The sequence below is a fragment of the Peromyscus maniculatus genome, chromosome 6 (genome assembly GCF_049852395.1).
Source record: "Peromyscus maniculatus bairdii isolate BWxNUB_F1_BW_parent chromosome 6, HU_Pman_BW_mat_3.1, whole genome shotgun sequence".
In the NCBI taxonomy this organism is placed as follows: domain Eukaryota; kingdom Metazoa; phylum Chordata; class Mammalia; order Rodentia; family Cricetidae; genus Peromyscus; species Peromyscus maniculatus.
The window spans coordinates 102,407,219-102,424,043 of record NC_134857.1 but is presented as its reverse complement, the minus strand read 5'-3'; the positions used below and the strand labels follow the sequence as shown (position 1 = coordinate 102,424,043).

The following is a 16,825-nucleotide window of genomic DNA, read 5'->3' as shown; positions in this document are numbered from 1 at the left end:
AAAAAGCTATCTTCTGGCAAGCTAGGGTGTCGATAACAATGAGAGAGAATTTCTAGAAACTGTTCAAACTTTCCATTCCTTACATGCACAATTCTCTTTCTCAGACAGACCTCGCTGTGCCTCAGCCACCGATTTAAAATGCAAGCATTGTAAGTGTATGAAGTGTACTGTGGAGTGTTAAGTCTAAGTGCCTCAGATTTACAGGGGCCGCTACCAAAGCATTCCCAACCAAGATCCAGAGCATCTGGCAGGTGTACTCACATGTTCCCCAGCCTTCATCTCACTGTATACTGAATAATGACCATGACTCCAGGAACTAACCTTATCTGATCCTGATTTCAAACACCCTGCCAGAAACCGTATGGTCAGAAATCAGATCGCTCTCAGTTCTCAACGGCGCGGATCTGGCGAGTGGTGACAACCAATCATCTGTCGTCATCTATTTCAGTCTCCCCAGTAAATGAAAACTAAGTTTATTTTTGTGAAAGAAAGAGGTGAACTTTGTAACAAGTACTGGAAAAAAAATGATAATAGACTAGCATTCCAAAGCCAACACTGGTGTTTTGTATTATCAGTAATTTTGTACCCTAGCAAGAAAGTACAGTTAATCAACATAAATAATTTCTGTGTCCATCTAAATATTTTCCACTAGTAAAAGCACTTGTATATTAATTAGATGGCTGTAGTCAGTGAGTTTTCAAAAGGAAGGATTACCGCTAAAGCCTGGAGCTCTCTCGTTTCTTCCTCGGCGGCTGAGGCGTGATAGGACAGGACCTGTGGGTAAAGACAGGAGTCCAGGTTACCCAGGCAGGACGACTGATGCGCACAGAACAGCAGCTTGGAATGCTGCCCCAACTTCCTCGGAATGTCGACTGCTGCTTGTGGTTTTCATCAACACGGTGAAACCTCCACTGAGGGTCGTGTGTGTGTGTGTGTGTGTGTGTGTGTGTGTGTGTGTGTGTGTATGTGTGTGTGTGCCTGCCTGAAGTTACACTCCTTCATTTTAAAGAAAATCCTGACACTTTCACTCTGAGGCTGTTGCTATAACACAGGCATTATCTATAAGCCACTCTAGAAATGATTACTGGCTCGCCCACAGCAGCAAGTGTTTATTCTGAACTGTTTTTCAGAAATCTACTTGTGTACAGAATAAGGGAATAAAACCATTGCATGAATAGATGTATTTAAATTGCTATTTGGAAGAAGAAGAAGAAGAAGAAGAAGAAGAAGAAGAAGAAGAAGAAGAAGAAGAAGAAGAAGAAGAAGAATTAGAAGAAGAAGAAGAAGAAGAAGAAGAAGAAGAAGAAGAAGAAGAAGAAGAAGAAGAAGAAGAAGAAGAAGAAGAAGAAGAAGAAAGGAAAGAAAGAAAGAAAGAAAGAAAGAAGGAAGGAAGGAAGGAAGGAAGGAAGGAAGAGAAAAGAAAAGAAAAGAAAAGAAAAGAAAAGAAAAGAAAAGAAAAGAAAAGAAAAGAAAAGAAAAGAAAAATGAAAGCTGCGTGCTGGAATGTATGGTCATTGGTATAAGATTTAAAGATCCTCGCAGAGTCTACACATCAAGGGCAGGGTAGAGAAAGGTGTCCAAAGCAGCTAAGGAGGCCAGGGCTCTTTAGCTCACAATGGAACCAGGACACAGTACTACCCTAAGGTTGGGCTTACTTTAAATCTACTTGAGATAAGACGCATAATTCTCATTTTCAAAAATCGTAACTTCCAAGTAACGAGGGACTATTTTAGATATTCCTTTTGAACAAAAACTGTGGCTGTACAGAATAGTTTATTTTATACTTTAAAATTTTTATTTTAAAGTCCTATTTGACAGAGGCAACAATATTTACAGCCTCCCCAGGAAACCATCTGGATCAGAAGCTGCAGGATCAAAGTTCATGGACCGTTGTTTGAAAGAGACACGATTTTTGCCTTTTCCTGATTTCCTGTATTTATTTTTCCATTTCCTTACTTTTAATTCTCTAAGACTGATAGGAGATTTCTTTTTTTAAAAAAAGCGTTCTTGGAAGGTATCCTCACGGAGAGACCCGGGGAGATGAACAGGGAAGGGACAGACTTGGAGACAGTAGGCATCTGTGTGAATGAAGTACAGAAGGCCAACACTGCTTTATGCAGAAAAAGCAGGGGATGGGCCAGAGTCTTGGTTTGATCATCTGAGCCTTGGCAAGAGTCAAATACTTGGAGTCTACTTTCTTTGGCTTTTAAATAAGTGCACAGATATCACTGTGAGAACCCAGTGTTTTCTGTGGGGATGCAAAGCCAGAGCACACATACACACTGCGCAAGCTGGGAGGGAAAGGAAAAGCCAAGCGTGTGACTGAGCAGACCAAATCCCTTCCGCCAGCTTCTTCCCACCTCCAATGTCACCATTTGCTTGGCCATGGCTCTCTCCACCGCTTCATACATCTGGGTGTTCTGGATCCCCAAGCCACAGAAGATAACAAAAGCTTCCAGAAACTGTTCATCGTTTTGGTTGAAAGGTTTAATCTTGCCGGTATTCTCCTCCATCTTATTGACAAGTTGGCAAACCCCTGTAACAATCCGAGAAATTGAGCAGAAATGACCGTTAGTCACCATAGCCCCAAGCAACCTTAATATTCACACCCAAAGATGTGAATGCCTGGCGTGTCCAAGTAAGAACGTGGGCTTCCAGAAACAAATGTAGGGAAGTAACCCTGATTAATTTACATGCGCATTAGTTTCACACAGCCCTAGATGTATATCATCTATGATTCACAAAAAAAAAAAATCCTAGAGAATTATTTTCCTCCAGATTGGTCATGAATTTTAGATCAGTTGAGTCCCCAAAGACAATTTGTCCTTTGGAAACTAACTGGATTTTTGTCCCTGTGCCAAGAGAATGGTTTTGCTGCAGATCTGAGTTTGGGGTCACATGGCCTGCCTGCCTTTACTGAGAAGTCAGAGTTTAAAAATACAGTTACATACAGCATAGAATACAGAAAACAGGCACGTCCCACAGGCAGCTTCAAATACACACCCAGGTATCCAAGGTGATCACGTGTGAGGAAAAAAAAACACAGGTACAAAGACTACTTTAGAGATAAAAGCAGATTTAGTCCCTAAAGACTAGCAGGACCTTCTAAGTCCTGCCCTCGATGCTAGCTTCTAGGTCAGCCATGCAGTTAGGCAAGAACGGAGGATTACCGTAATGTTGTGATAAATCTTTACTCAGCGGGTGTTGCTATGGGATTCTGTGTCTACAGAATGAGAAGGCTGTGCAGGGAGGTGGCATACACGGCCCACCATGGAGTAAAATGTGCTGTTAATGTTTTTATCGCTTTGTCTCTAACGACAAGACTTCCTGTACGCGCATGTCCACTGTGGGCTAGGCACTCGATTAGACACAAAACCTCCGGACCTCATGATTTTCCCTGGGAAGGTGGTGGGAACACTAGAGGAACAAGGAAAGGGTGGTCGCATTTACCCATAGCCACACAGCACACACGAGTCTAAAATCCACCTCTGTCTGGCCTACTCCTAACTTCATTCACAGCAACACTCAGACTGTACCATGAGGGCCCACACCTTTGCCTTGGCCTTTGCATCACCGCCCAGCGAGCTCCTGCCTATCTCCCAGGTGACGCCTGTATGTCCTTCACAACGAGGTCCTCAGCTTCCCACCTCACACACAGGCAGGTGCTTCTCTTCGCTAAGTTAACAGCAACACTTGGTGAATAATGTCAGATTTCAACTGTTTCTTTCTCAGCTCTAAGTAGGTTGGGCTTTGCAACCCCCTCCCTCTCCCCTCAATTCCACTTTCTTAGCTAACAAAATCCCTGGCAGACAGTAGAAACTTAGGAAAACCAAATGTTGAGTTAATGAAAAGATGCAGTACCCCGGTTCTGACCCGAGGTACTTTCCCATGAGATTATATCGACTATTAGCCCTTATTTTTCCTGGAGCACAAAAGATTTTCATGGTCTGTGATGACATCTGATTACATATTAATTCCCTCTGTCACCATGGCTGCACACTCTCTCCATTTTAACACTGCAAGCGAGCTGGACTCTGCTTTTCACTTCTGTTTGCCTGTGTGTATATCGTGTGTGCTTTGTATCTGCACCAGTGCAGGTAGCCACCTTCCCAACACTATTCTATCATGAAGACATAGGAATGTGGAGACTGCAAGCAAAAAGACATGCATGAGATAGCAGTCGCCATCCATTATCTTAACAACACACACCCCGTATTTGGTAAAAACACAAGGGTTATGTCCTCTCATCTTTGCGGCTCCTCACGTTATAACTCTGGGATTGTTTATGTAGGCTCTGGCTGTCTCCCAGTTGGCATTTTCCTGGGAGTCATATGTTTCGTGCTCTTACGCTCAGATCATAGTGGAAGAGCCTTTCAGTTTTTACAGAAGTCATCTTCTCTATGTGACAGTCGTTGCTCAGAAATAGGATTCGAGGATTGCTTCCTAACAGTCCCTGCAGGCTTACGGAGGAAAGTGACCGAGGACCGAGGATGTGCACATCAGGCAGTTTGCTGAGCTGTGCCCTAATTAAGTCTTTTACATAGTAACTCAAATTTCTCCTAGCTAAAATTCGCTGAACACGTATGTTAAGAAGTAGTAATGGATCTGGAGAAGTAGTTCAGTGGTAGACTGCTGGCCTAATGTATGCAGAGCTCCGGGCAAAAAGAAAAAAAAGGGGAGGGGGGTAATTAAATTCTACCTCTGGAGTTGCTCAACAATTATTTAAGTGGAATGTCAAGTGACTATGAAGTCCACTGGAACAACCACAACCCAATGCAGAACAGATAACATGTCTGTGTTACAAACCACCACTACAGGTGCAGAAATAGAGACGTAAGCTCCAGGGCAAGAAAGGGATACTGAAGACAAACAGCCTTTTAAGCACATAATTAAATTCTCTCTTGAAAATGGGTTGGGCAGCATTCATGCTTATCCCACTGATCTCATTAAATCCCTCAGAAAATTTAATTATAGCAAGCAAAAAAAAAAATACATGGGAAGGTTTATAAGAAACAAATGGGGTTCCTCTTAGAGAAAAATTTAAAGCTTGGGCACATTCATAGATTAAGTGTTCACCATTTCTTCACTAGTGATCTGTGAGAAGATGCTTACATGCAATGAGGAAATATGAGCTGTTTATGTTTTTAACAACTATATAGAACCAAAGATAGAAGAAAACTATTTCGTGAATACCAACTAGTAAATATAATCATAAAGTCAAATAATACCCAAAACCATATTAGGAGGGAAATGAAGCACTAACAAAACCAAACAGTAAATTATCAGTGTTCCCTAACATTACTAAGGGGCAGGGGTGGATCAATTATTCAGACATCACCTCCTGGGGCCACGGCAACTCTGAGTGCTGGCTGCACCAAGGAAACCACAAGGAGGGTGGCTCTGAAATCCGACTCAGAGTCCGCATCCAACCCCCTAGCATTTGGCAAAACAGGGTGAAGGCATATATTTTCCAGAGCCACGGGTTCTCTCCACCACAAATGTGAATGTCAAAATTAGCATCTAGCCCTACAATAAGTAAAACCTATCTTAACACTGATCTTACAAAGTTTTTTTTATTTAGTTTGTCAAAACAGGGTTCTGTGTGGTTACACACTAACTGCCCTGGACCTCACTCTATGGAGCAGGCTGGTCTCGAACTCAGAGATCTACCTGCCTCTGCTTCCTGAGTGCTGGTATTAAAGGCGTGTGCCACAATGCCTGTCCCCCCCGCTCCCCTCCCCCGCCCCCAGTCAGAAAGTTTAAAATACATTAACATTTAATCCTGTAAAAAAAAAAAAAAAAAAAAAAAAAAAAAACTTTTGTGCTTATTTTTGTCAATAGTCTTAATTCAGGAACATTTTTTTTCTAAACAAGATATTTAATTTTTCAAGTATTAAAAGAATGATCTTCAAAAGTAACCGATTCCCGGCGTTGAGTTTTTTATTTGCAAGCCTCCGGTGTCTGGCAAGGGCACCGTCTCCAATGAGCGGGTCATACCATTTAAGCTGTGTGTGTGCTAGCTTCTACAGTGAGATCAGTGCTAGTTATCCCTCTCCGTACTCTCTCCACTACCCTGCCCTCAATCCTGCCCCCCATTTCACTCTTCCTGCTCCATTAGTCCCTCTTCCCCCTTTATGACATTACACTTCCTTCAGAGTCAGGTTGTTTTAAGGGTGTGGCCCTTCATAGGTTGATCATATTCCAGAGAATGGCCCCACACTCACTGGTGTTGGGGCAGCATAAATTGGACTGCACGGGTTTAAAAAGAGGGAAAGAGAAGACGTGGAGTTGGGTGGGCAGGGAGGCAAGAGTGGATCTGGGATAAACTGGGAGTGGATATGACCAAAACACATTGTATGAAGTTCTCAAAATTAATAAAACTATTTTCAAAGAGTCATCATTCAGGGCATGGTGGAGCAGGCTTTTAATCCCAGTGTTTGGAAGGCGGATCTCAGTGAATTCTAATGTATCACATTCCTGGCCAGCCAGGGCTACAAAGTAAAAACATGTCTCAAAAAACAATCAACCTCTTCCTTCAACGGCCCCCACCACCAAGCTAATAGCCACAAATAAGAAAAAACATGCTAATTTGTCTCTCTGGGCCTGGATTGTTTCACTCAGAATCAGTTACCTCTTCTGGAGTTCTAGGCCAGTGAGGGCCCATCGACCACCAAACGTGAAAGACTATTGTGAACACTCTTCATCACCGTTCAGTTAAGACCCTTTTGCTGAAGACACCACATACTTGAGTCACAGACATGGAGAAATCAAGCTAGCACTGACCTGGAAGCTTCGTCCCTATTGGTTCACTTTTAAGGCACTGGAAAGCACTGGAAGGCACTATGCACAGTCCCAGAGGAGAAAACTAATCATCAGTATTACTCAGTTGTGAATCCTGTGAGTGGCAATAACATTGGCCTGACAAAATATATTCACCAGGACAACAGAGAAACCAATGTCCTGGGAGTAACCGACCGTCTTCTGATTGGATTTAAATAAGCCTGCTACACAAGTTGAAAACTATACTTAGCACCATTATTGAGACCAAAAATCATAGCTAGAAAGGTCAAGGCCCTAAAGCAGAAATGACTACTTATACTCAGTTGAGTGGGTAGAATATTAAACTGACTCCTAACAACTTATCCTTATACTCATAGAGCGGTGGATGGATCTCTCAATTCCCGTCAGAGAAGGTTCTTTTTGAAGTATGTGGCGGTTAACACACCTATTCAAAATGCAGAATGTAAGAGTACTGAATGGGACGTCTATATCATACACCCACTCCCAAGGTTCAGCGATCGCTGTGAAAGAGGGAGAAGAAGACTGTAAGGAGCCAGAGGCGAGGCTGGAGAGATGGCTCAGCGGTTAAGAGCACTGGCTGCTCTTCCAGAAGAGCTGGGTTCAATTCCCAGCACTCACACGACAGCTCACAGCCGTCTGTAATTCCAGTTCCAGGGGACCCGACACCCCCACACAGACATGCCGGGCGGTGGTGGCGCACGCCTTTAATCCTAGCACTCAGGAGGCAGAGGCAGGCGGATCTCTGAGTTCGAGGCCAGCCTGGGCTACAGAGCGAGTTCCAGGACAGGCTCCAAAGCTATACAGAGAAACCCTGTCCCGAAAAAACAAAACAAAACAAAAACAAAAACAACAAAAGAGCCAGAGGCAGTGGTGACTCTAAAAAAACAGTGTCTTCTGGACGCAGCGGGGCAGGCGGACAGATGAACTCGCAGAGGTGGTGACAGCATGCAGGAGACCAGCACAAACTCAAACGAGACCTCAACATAGAGGAGGAGGAAGATACGAAGTCCCAGTCCTAGAGAGAGACTTATTGGTAATTGATAGCTCGAAGGAGAGGGAAAGAGAGTCGTAAGGGTGTGGCCCCTTTAGGTGGACCATGCTCCAGTGGAAGGACACGCACGTGCGCACACGTGTACACACACACACACACACACACACACACACACGTACACACACGCACATCATGCCCATGCTCCTGAGCACATTAAAAAGTCACAACATTAGGTGAGTACGGAAGAGGAAGTAGTACTTGTAAAACTTCTTCTTCTTCTTTTTAATCGTGTATTTACAAGATCTTAACTTTCTCCCTAAATTGCTAGTGCATCTTACAACACCTAACATCCTAAACACCATTAACCTAATGCTTGAATTGTTAGCTTATCACATACTGAATTCGTATTTCAAACAATGTATCTATTTTTCATTTTAATAGATCTGAAAACTTCTTCAAACTGACAAGTCTTGTATATGCTATGCAGGCACTTTTACCACCAAACTACACCCCTGGCCCCATTAATATATTAATATTGCTTAGTAAATTTGTTAAATGAATTCTGGCTGAGGCAGATTTGAACTATTTACTATACAGGGCACTTACTTAGGCAATATCCCATTAAACTGCCTTAAATAAATCCACATCCCTATCTATCTTTGTCAATCACAGTTAACTGAAATGACTTTTTTCTTTGTTGCACTATCTAGACTATTTCTTTCAGCCAATGCTGACCTTGAACTGAAAGCAATTCTCCTGCCTCAGCTTAACATTTGCTTGGATTAGAGGTGTGTGGTGGTGTGAATAAAAATGGCCCCCATAGGTCCACAGAGAGTGGCACTATTAGGAGGTGTGGCCTTGTTGGAGGAAGTGTGTAATGGGGGGAAGGTGAGGGGTGACGGGGGAGGGGAGAGGGGGTGGGCTTTGAGGTTTCAGAAACTCAAGCCAGGCCTGGAGGCTCACTGTCTCTTCCTCCTGCCTATGAATCCAAATGGAGAACTCTCAGCTCCTTCTCCAGCACCATGTCTGCCTGTGTACCACCAGGCTTCCTACCATGACCATAATGTACTAAACCTCTGAACTATAGGCCAGCCCCAATGAAATGTTTCCTTATAAGAGTTGTCATGGTCATGGTGTCTCTTTACAGCAATAGAAACCCTAAGACAGGGCGTATGCCATTCAACCAGGCTGCTCTGTTTAATAACGTCTGGCGGACTCTCACAGGATTCCCATGTAACCGACATCTTCACTTCCTGCATTGGTTGCCCTTCTTCCTTTTCCTGCCTTGTTTTATTTCATCTCCTCTTTTCTAATTACTTTGGTAAGAGGTTCCTTTGGGCAATATGGATGCATTTAAAAAAATTCAAATACAACTTTATGAATTAGTTGTGAGAATTTTTTCCGCCAATGGCTTTGGAGGTACAAACCCTAGGGTGTGGCTTTTTTTTTAATGCAGGTATGCGACCCCTTAAGAGTGGAGGGAGTCAGGTCCTATGCTTTCTCAGGTGGTGGTCCTATTCACCTCCAGGCAGAATGGAGGACCATGGCAGCTGTTTTACTTTGTTCTGTATCCATGAGTGTATTTTCTCCCCATTTTATATCTTAATAAATCCTTGATACCCTTTTAACAGACTCCCATGGCTTCGCTTACAATTAGTTCTATGAGAAATTTTTTAAATCTCTCAAGAAGTATCGATAATCACCAAGCACGTCCCCAACCCCACATGCCACCACCACACCCTTTATTTAGTCCTGGGGATTGGGCCAGAATCACACACAGGCTGGCTGGGCAGGAGCTCTACCTTTAAGCTAAGCCAGGTTGTTCTCACTACCAGCTTTTAAAACTGTGAGGTGGGATCTCACTGAGTTGCTCAGACTGGGCCTTGGACAAGCGGCCCTTCTCCCCTAGCACCCCGGAGACCCAGTGGTACAGTGTGCGCCACCATGCCTGGCCATTGCCACATCACACTGTCAAAAACAGTTAGTTCTCTGTCTAGTTACATTTCCGCTCTTGTTCACTGCTCCTCTCTTATCCCTGTCTTATACGTCAATCTCATTATTCTCCCCACTTCCATCTCTTGTCTAGCTATTGTTTCCAACTTCACTCTCCTGCTTTCTTTCTTCCTGCTGATTTTGGAGAGGCAGCATGAAGAGAAGGAGAGAAATGGGCGTTTCTTTGGGATCTCTGCAGTTGAAAGCCAGGGTACAATAATGTCATTATTTCTTGGTTAATAATAAACCATTACATTTTGCAGAAATTCTTTAATATTTCCTGCCAAATATAGGTATGTTTCTTTCTTTCAGTTTCTTTCAGTTCTCCTTATTCTTCAGTCAAACCTCAAAGCAGATCTTCACCCTTATAATGTTAAACTATAAGTTCTTAGTTTTAATTATTTTTAGAGCTATTATGTAAACCAGGTTTTATTACGACTTTTTTCTATCATTGTATTTTGACCACCCCACCCTCCCCATTTCCCTTTGTGCTGGTTTCCCCAATAATCCCACTTATCATTTTCATACACATATTTGTGTGTGCAGTTAAATCTAGATTCTGCCTAGGAACCAGGATTACTGTGCCTTACTTTCCCAATTATGCTCTCTGCATCTTCCTCCCCCTTTGGTTTAGATCTCTATCTTCCTTATTTTCATTCTTGTGCTCATATATACATATATATGAGTACAAATATATAGACACATGAGTACAAGGATGATAATGAACATACACACATTATATATATATATATATATTATATTAATTGTATTGTATATACATTATATATATATATATATATATGACAGAAAACATGGCATTTGTCTTTTTGTGCTTGGCTTATTTCACTTAATGTAATTATCTCCACTTTCATCCCTTTTGCCTGCAAATGGCACAATTACAGTCTTCTTTACCGTTAAATAAAATTCCACTATGTATATAGACCACGTTTTCTTTATTCATTCATCTCTGTTATAGATATTTAGAATGGTTCCACATCTTGGTTACTGGAATACTGCAGCATCTGCTAGTATGCTTAGTTCCATTTAGTGAAACAGGTGATCTTATGACAGCTCTACTCTTTCATTTGTTTGAGACAAGAACCACTGTGTAGCTCATGCTGAACTTGAATTTCCAGTGTATCCCAGGATGGCCTTGAACTTGTAGTGATCCCCCTGCAGTAGCTTTCCAAGTGCTGAGAGCTATGATTTCTTAATTTTTGTCTTTCAATTATTACTGCTCCATTACTGTTTTATTTCCTGGTGCATATTATAACCAAACATAATTTGTAATTCTCTATCTGAGAGCAGGACAGGGATCAGTAGTTTTAAGTGATATTTGACCATGTGTACTATGAAGAACAATGAAGGATTTAATTTGACTTGCACTATGAGAATCTTAGCAAATGTTTGAAAAACAAGAAAAAAGTTATGGTGCCAGTGATAAAACTTTATACCAAAAAAAAAAAAAAAAGAAAAAAAAAGAAAAGAAAGGAAGGAAGGGAGGAAGGAAGGGAGGAAGGAAGGAAGGAGAAAAAGGGAATAGAAGTCAATTTTAAAATTTTAGCCTTGGAGTACTTATTTATTAGTTGAAATTAGGTCACAGCACAAGAGGGTAGGTCACCTCTCCAAATATTCACCCTTTAAATGTCCACATGTACCTAATTTATTAAATGAAGCCCAAACAATTAACAGAAGAAAATAAGATGACAAAGAATGCCAAGCAAATAATTGATGATCCAAAGGTTTCTCTGTGTAGCCCTTACTGTCCTGGAACCCACTCTGTAGACCAGGCTGGTCTCAAACTCAGAGATCCTCCAGCCTCTGCCTCCTAAGTGCTGGGATTAAAGGTGTGCACTGTAGATGTAACCAATCGTCTTATTAAAATAAGAAACAAAGAGCCAATGTAAAAGAGAAAGCCGAGAGGTCAGAGCTCAGAGATAAAATCTTACCTCCTGCAGTGCTCCTAGCTTCCCCGAGAGAGCTACTTCCTGTTTGTCTGTGTTTAAATAGTCTTTCTGTTCTGCCTTCTCATTGGGTGTAAACCCAACCACATGACTGCCTCATCACTGCCTGTAAGTACCGCCCTCCAGGTCTTAAAGGCGTATGTCTCCAATACTGGCTGTATCCCTGAACACACAGAAATCTACCTAGCTCTTCTAACCATCATGCTCTTGCTATGGCTCTAATAGCTCTGACCCCAGGGCAACTTTATTAACATAAAATTAAAATTACATTTCAGTACAAATAAAATATCACCATAGTGCGCCACCACCGCCTGGCTTGATCCAAATTTTAACGGAGGGTACTCAGAAATGTCTGTAGAAGCAGAGGTTGTACATTCTACTGATACAAAAGAACTGCAAACAAGCTGGGCTGTTTTTGAGCATGGCAGTGATGGAGGTGCTTGAGGAGTTCAAATGAACTAAGAATAAGAACGAACAGCTATGTATGTCACTCAAGGGCAGGAATTCACCCCGAGAGGTGCAGCACAGGTGTTCCAACAAGTGTGAACGTCACAGAGAAACGGAAACCATCTGAGATGGGGATGATTCTACCTCCTGACACCACGTGCTGTCCAGTGTGGACTGACGCACTGTTAGGCGGGGTATGGCTTTAACCTGACTTGAAAATCCACTGCAGAAAGAGAAACCAGGAAGTCAGGTGAGCACCCAGCTCACAGCGTACACAGCAATGGACGTATTTCCTCTACTGCTTCTTAAACAATGTGCTGTATGATACAGTGATTTCTATTTTTATTATGCTTCCTTACTAATAACATGGTGACATGATCCATCTAAAGTAGGGACATTGAAGGGTTTCTGTGTTTCCTTTGAATGCTGATTTCTTCAGAGTGCTGTAAACAAAGGAGAGGCTCATGGGAGAAACTGGAAGGAGGACCGAGAAGCAGTAAATGATGCAACTATATTATAATCTCAAATATATATATTAAAACAAAAACAAAACAAAATATGCTCTGAAATTGCTGTGTAGAATAGAGTTCAAAATTTCTGGAAATATTATACGGAGAAAAGGGCACATTTAGCTTTCTTTATCTACGGGGCGAACAGCTGGTTAAAATGAGTGAATGCTGAATGAGACACATTTTTTTTCTGGACAGTGGTGGAAACATTCTGTATCAGGCAGAGCCTACAAAAACATTTGTTGATAGAAAATAATACTTCAGGGAATAAAGCTGACGATGCAGCAGGCTCTGAACTGGTCTAATGTTTATAATTTCATCGGAACGTCAGTAATGAAGATAAATGAAGAGGAAGAAGGAAGACTGCAGAAGAACACGTGGGGTGGCCTGGTTTTCTGCATGTGGAGCTCTGTGGGGACTCCCTATTGGAATTTCATACTGGGATCTGGTCTGTGACATGCAAGGCGAGGAATGCACAGCCATGATCTTTTCCACACGGAACCTGTGGATGTCTAAGTATGTGCAGAATTCTCCCAGCTCTGTCACACTTATAAAACAACGGGATACACTGGGAAATGTCCATCTCACACTTACAATTAACTCCAGCACCTTACTTTGTTCCACAAACTCACACAGAAACCATTTTAAACAGAATTTTCTCTTTTCAAAGACATTTGCTGGCTTTGGGTTCAGTTACTCAATAGGAAAAAGCATTTGCCCTAACAAGCCCGATTATTCCTATTCTCTTTTTGTTTGATTTGATTTTTATTTTTTGAGACCGAGTCTCTATCAGGCGGCCCTAGCTGTCCTGGCACTCACTATATGGACCTCACACTCACAGAGATCCACATGTCATATGCCACCATGCTCAACTTGATTCTTCCCATTCTTAGTTTACATTTTTTTTTCTCACTTTTCTGAAACACGGACAAGATCAAAAAGTGGGTTCTGACAGATCTACAAAGTTATCAAGTACTCCAAATCTCACTTTACGTGAGAGTGAAGCACAGGGTTTATGAATCCCTTTCCCAGGCCTGTGCTCCCTAATGAGCTTTGCTTAGAGTGCAGGAAGGGCCAGACACCTCCACCCTCAGCCAGCCCCCCCTCCCGCCCTACCCCCACCCCAGTTCCCACCGATTATTTCAAAGAGGCATTGTTAAGATAAAGCTATGTTGTGACTCTGGAACCATCTGCAGGTCTTCCTTCCTTCTTATGACAACTGACTAGTAAATGATACATCTCCGAGGGGACTCAATTTCACCTTCTCAGAGGCAGCTTCTCACAGTTACTTACATTTACATGAAAAGTGTTTTTTGTTTTTTTTAAAGTATAACATAATGTAATTTCCTCTCCTAGGAAGTAAAATTTTATAATGTAACATTTTTTGCTTATCTGAGAGATCAGTTGGTGATAATGTTTACAGATGTGTTTACATGTTCATTGGCCTCTGATCTTTTAGTCTGAGCCCAGAGGAGTACTGCTGAAGCCGCAGCACAGCAAGGGGTGGCCTACAAGCTTCTAGAGTGGTTTTTTTTCCCCTTTATATTTTTATTATTATTATTATTTATTTTACAATACTATTCAGTTCCACGTAATAGCCACAGATTCCCTTGCTCTCTCCCCCCCCTTCCCCCCAGCACACCCCCCACTCCCACCTCCTCCAGATCAAGGTCTCCTCCAAGGACTGGGATCGACCCGACAGACTCAGTCCAGGCAGGTCCAGTCCCCTCCTCCCAGATTGAACCAAGCGTCCCTGCATAAGTCCCAGGTTTCAAACAGCCAACTCATGCAACGAGCCCAGAACCTGGTACCACTGCCTAGATGCCTCCCAAACAGATCAAGCCAATCATCTGTCTCACCTATTCAGAGGGCCTGATCCAGTTGGGGACCCCTCAGCCTTTGGTTCATAGTTCATGTGTTTCCATTCATTTGGTTATTTGTCCCTGTGCTTTATTCAACCCTGGTTTCAACAATTCTCGCTCATATAAACCCTCCTCTTTCTCACTAATTAGACTCTCAGCGCTCCACCCAGGGCCTAGCCGTGGATGTAGAGTGTTATAGGGTCTGACGTGAGCCGTGTAGGTGAAGGACCCACAGCGGTGTGCTGGTGACAGGGGAAGACAAGCCTGGTGAAGAAGACCAAATGGACAAGAAACAGATGTGTCTTCAGAACATGAACATGTGAACCTGCAGAGCAACTCTGATAGAAAGAAAATCAAATAACAGAAATCACATTAGTGGGCTTGGGATCAGAACAAAAGAAGGCAGCTCACAGAAAGTTCAATGGCCTCCTAGTAGAGGAATCGGAGTTGTACCCAATTTGGATACGCACTTTCAACATTTGTAACACACTAACACACACACACACACACACACACACACACACACACACACACACACACACACGCACCTACTGCCATATTAAATTATAATACTTCTTTTTCTTGCAACCTGAAAGCTGTTCAGGTTTTTAAAGGTAAATTTATACATAAGTATTGTTCCATTAAGTTTTAGTTCTAAAATTTAATCTTTAGAAGTCAGTCATATTTCCTTTATTTCCACTATCTTGGAAGCATGCTATTAGTTCAGGCTGCTTTCTCTGTGTTAACCACAGATAACTAGAATACAAAATAACACACTTTTTGTCTGCCTTTTTCTTTCTAAAGACAGAGTTTCACTATGTAGCTCTGGCTGGCCTCAGATTCAGAAATTTACCTGCCTCTGCCTCCTGAGTGCTGGGACTACAGTGATATGCCATCGATGCCCGGCAGTGTTTGCCCTGCTCTTAATGAAGCCTGTGACACCAAGAAGTAAACACACCAGTAACAAGGAACACGTTCCCTTGTCTGGGGAAAGAATTTTTAGACCATTCTGTAGTAGAGGTGGTCATTTAATCTTTAGCCTTTGTACAAATGTAAGACCCTAGGGCAAGGATTTCTGCTTTGCTCACAGATTTATGCCAAGGACTACATGATTGCTCAATAAACACTGAATAAATAAACAAGTTAATACAACCTATAATTTCAACTACGTATTCGAGAAGTCAAAAATTAGGAAATAAGACTAAATACACATTGCCAGTGGATGCCTCTCAGTGTACAAAGTGTACAAACTTTTAACATTTTTTCATTTGTATGTGTGTGTGAGTGTGTACACCCCTGTGTGGGTGTGCAAGTGTGTCACATTGGGGATGTGGAGGTCGGAAAAGAATGTTCCAGAGTCGGTTTTCTTCTTCTACCATGTGGGTCCTGGGAAAAGAAGTCAGGCCCGATGGCAGGCACCTTTCCCACGGGGCCATTCTGTCAGTCCGCTCTACTGACTTCAGCCACCATTCTTAAACAGAAACCTCCGATAAAACTGGATTCTGAGCAGGGCGGTGGTGGCGCATGCCTTTAGTCCAAACACTAAGTTGGCAGAGGCAGGTGGATCTCTGTGAGTTCGAGGCCAGCCTGGTCTACAGAGTGAGTTCCAGGAGAACACAGCTGCACAGAGAAACCCTGTTTCAAAAAAACAAAAACAAAAAACAAAAACAAAACAAAAAAAAAACCAAAAACTGGATTTCAATGACTGAAAAAAATACTGTATCGCTAATAAAATGTCTGACACATATAGTGGAATTTATCAACATAAATTTTAACTTATACTTCTGTATTCTCTCTTTTCTCAGACATTTTATTCTTTAATGCACAATTCACACTTGAAAGTAGCAGGGAATACTTTTTCCATAAACACATGCAGAGTGTTAAGCCAATGGGCAGATCTTACCTATGACTTTGTTCTTCTTCCCGTTTTTTATAGGTGTGCAAAGCAAACTTCCAGTGTGCTGCATGTTTATACTGCCCGTGTTTTCATTCTAAAGAAAAACAAAAGCAAGAACTGCTAGAACAACAGAAATGATCCGCCCCACAAACACCACATTAACTGCACGGCACCTGTGAAATAATTCACACACTCATCTTGTATTAGCTACAGGAAACAAATTATGAGGTTTGCATAATAAGGGCGATAGAGTCAGTCTTTATTAGAATAATACACCAAATCTCCTTTATCCCATTTCAACTTTCCAAGGAGTTTATAGAAATAGTAAGTCAAATATTTATTCAGTGCCTGCTATCCTGGTG

General features: G+C 42.1%; 1 protein-coding gene across 3 annotated transcripts in view; it reads right to left on the bottom strand.

The window, feature by feature from the left end:
• The window catches only part of Pde5a (phosphodiesterase 5A), a 145,723-nt gene that overhangs the window by 56,309 nt on the left and 72,589 nt on the right, over window positions 1-16,825 (bottom strand). For all 3 annotated transcript variants that reach the window (XM_016010110.3, XM_006991870.4, XM_042279824.2), the window contains exons 9-11: window positions 16,470-16,557; window positions 2,361-2,536; window positions 715-774 (exon numbers count right to left, since the gene is read on the bottom strand). In XM_016010110.3, the coding sequence (XP_015865596.1) occupies window positions 715-774; window positions 2,361-2,536; window positions 16,470-16,557 (324 nt within the window). The remainder of the gene's footprint in view (window positions 1-714; window positions 775-2,360; window positions 2,537-16,469; window positions 16,558-16,825) is intronic.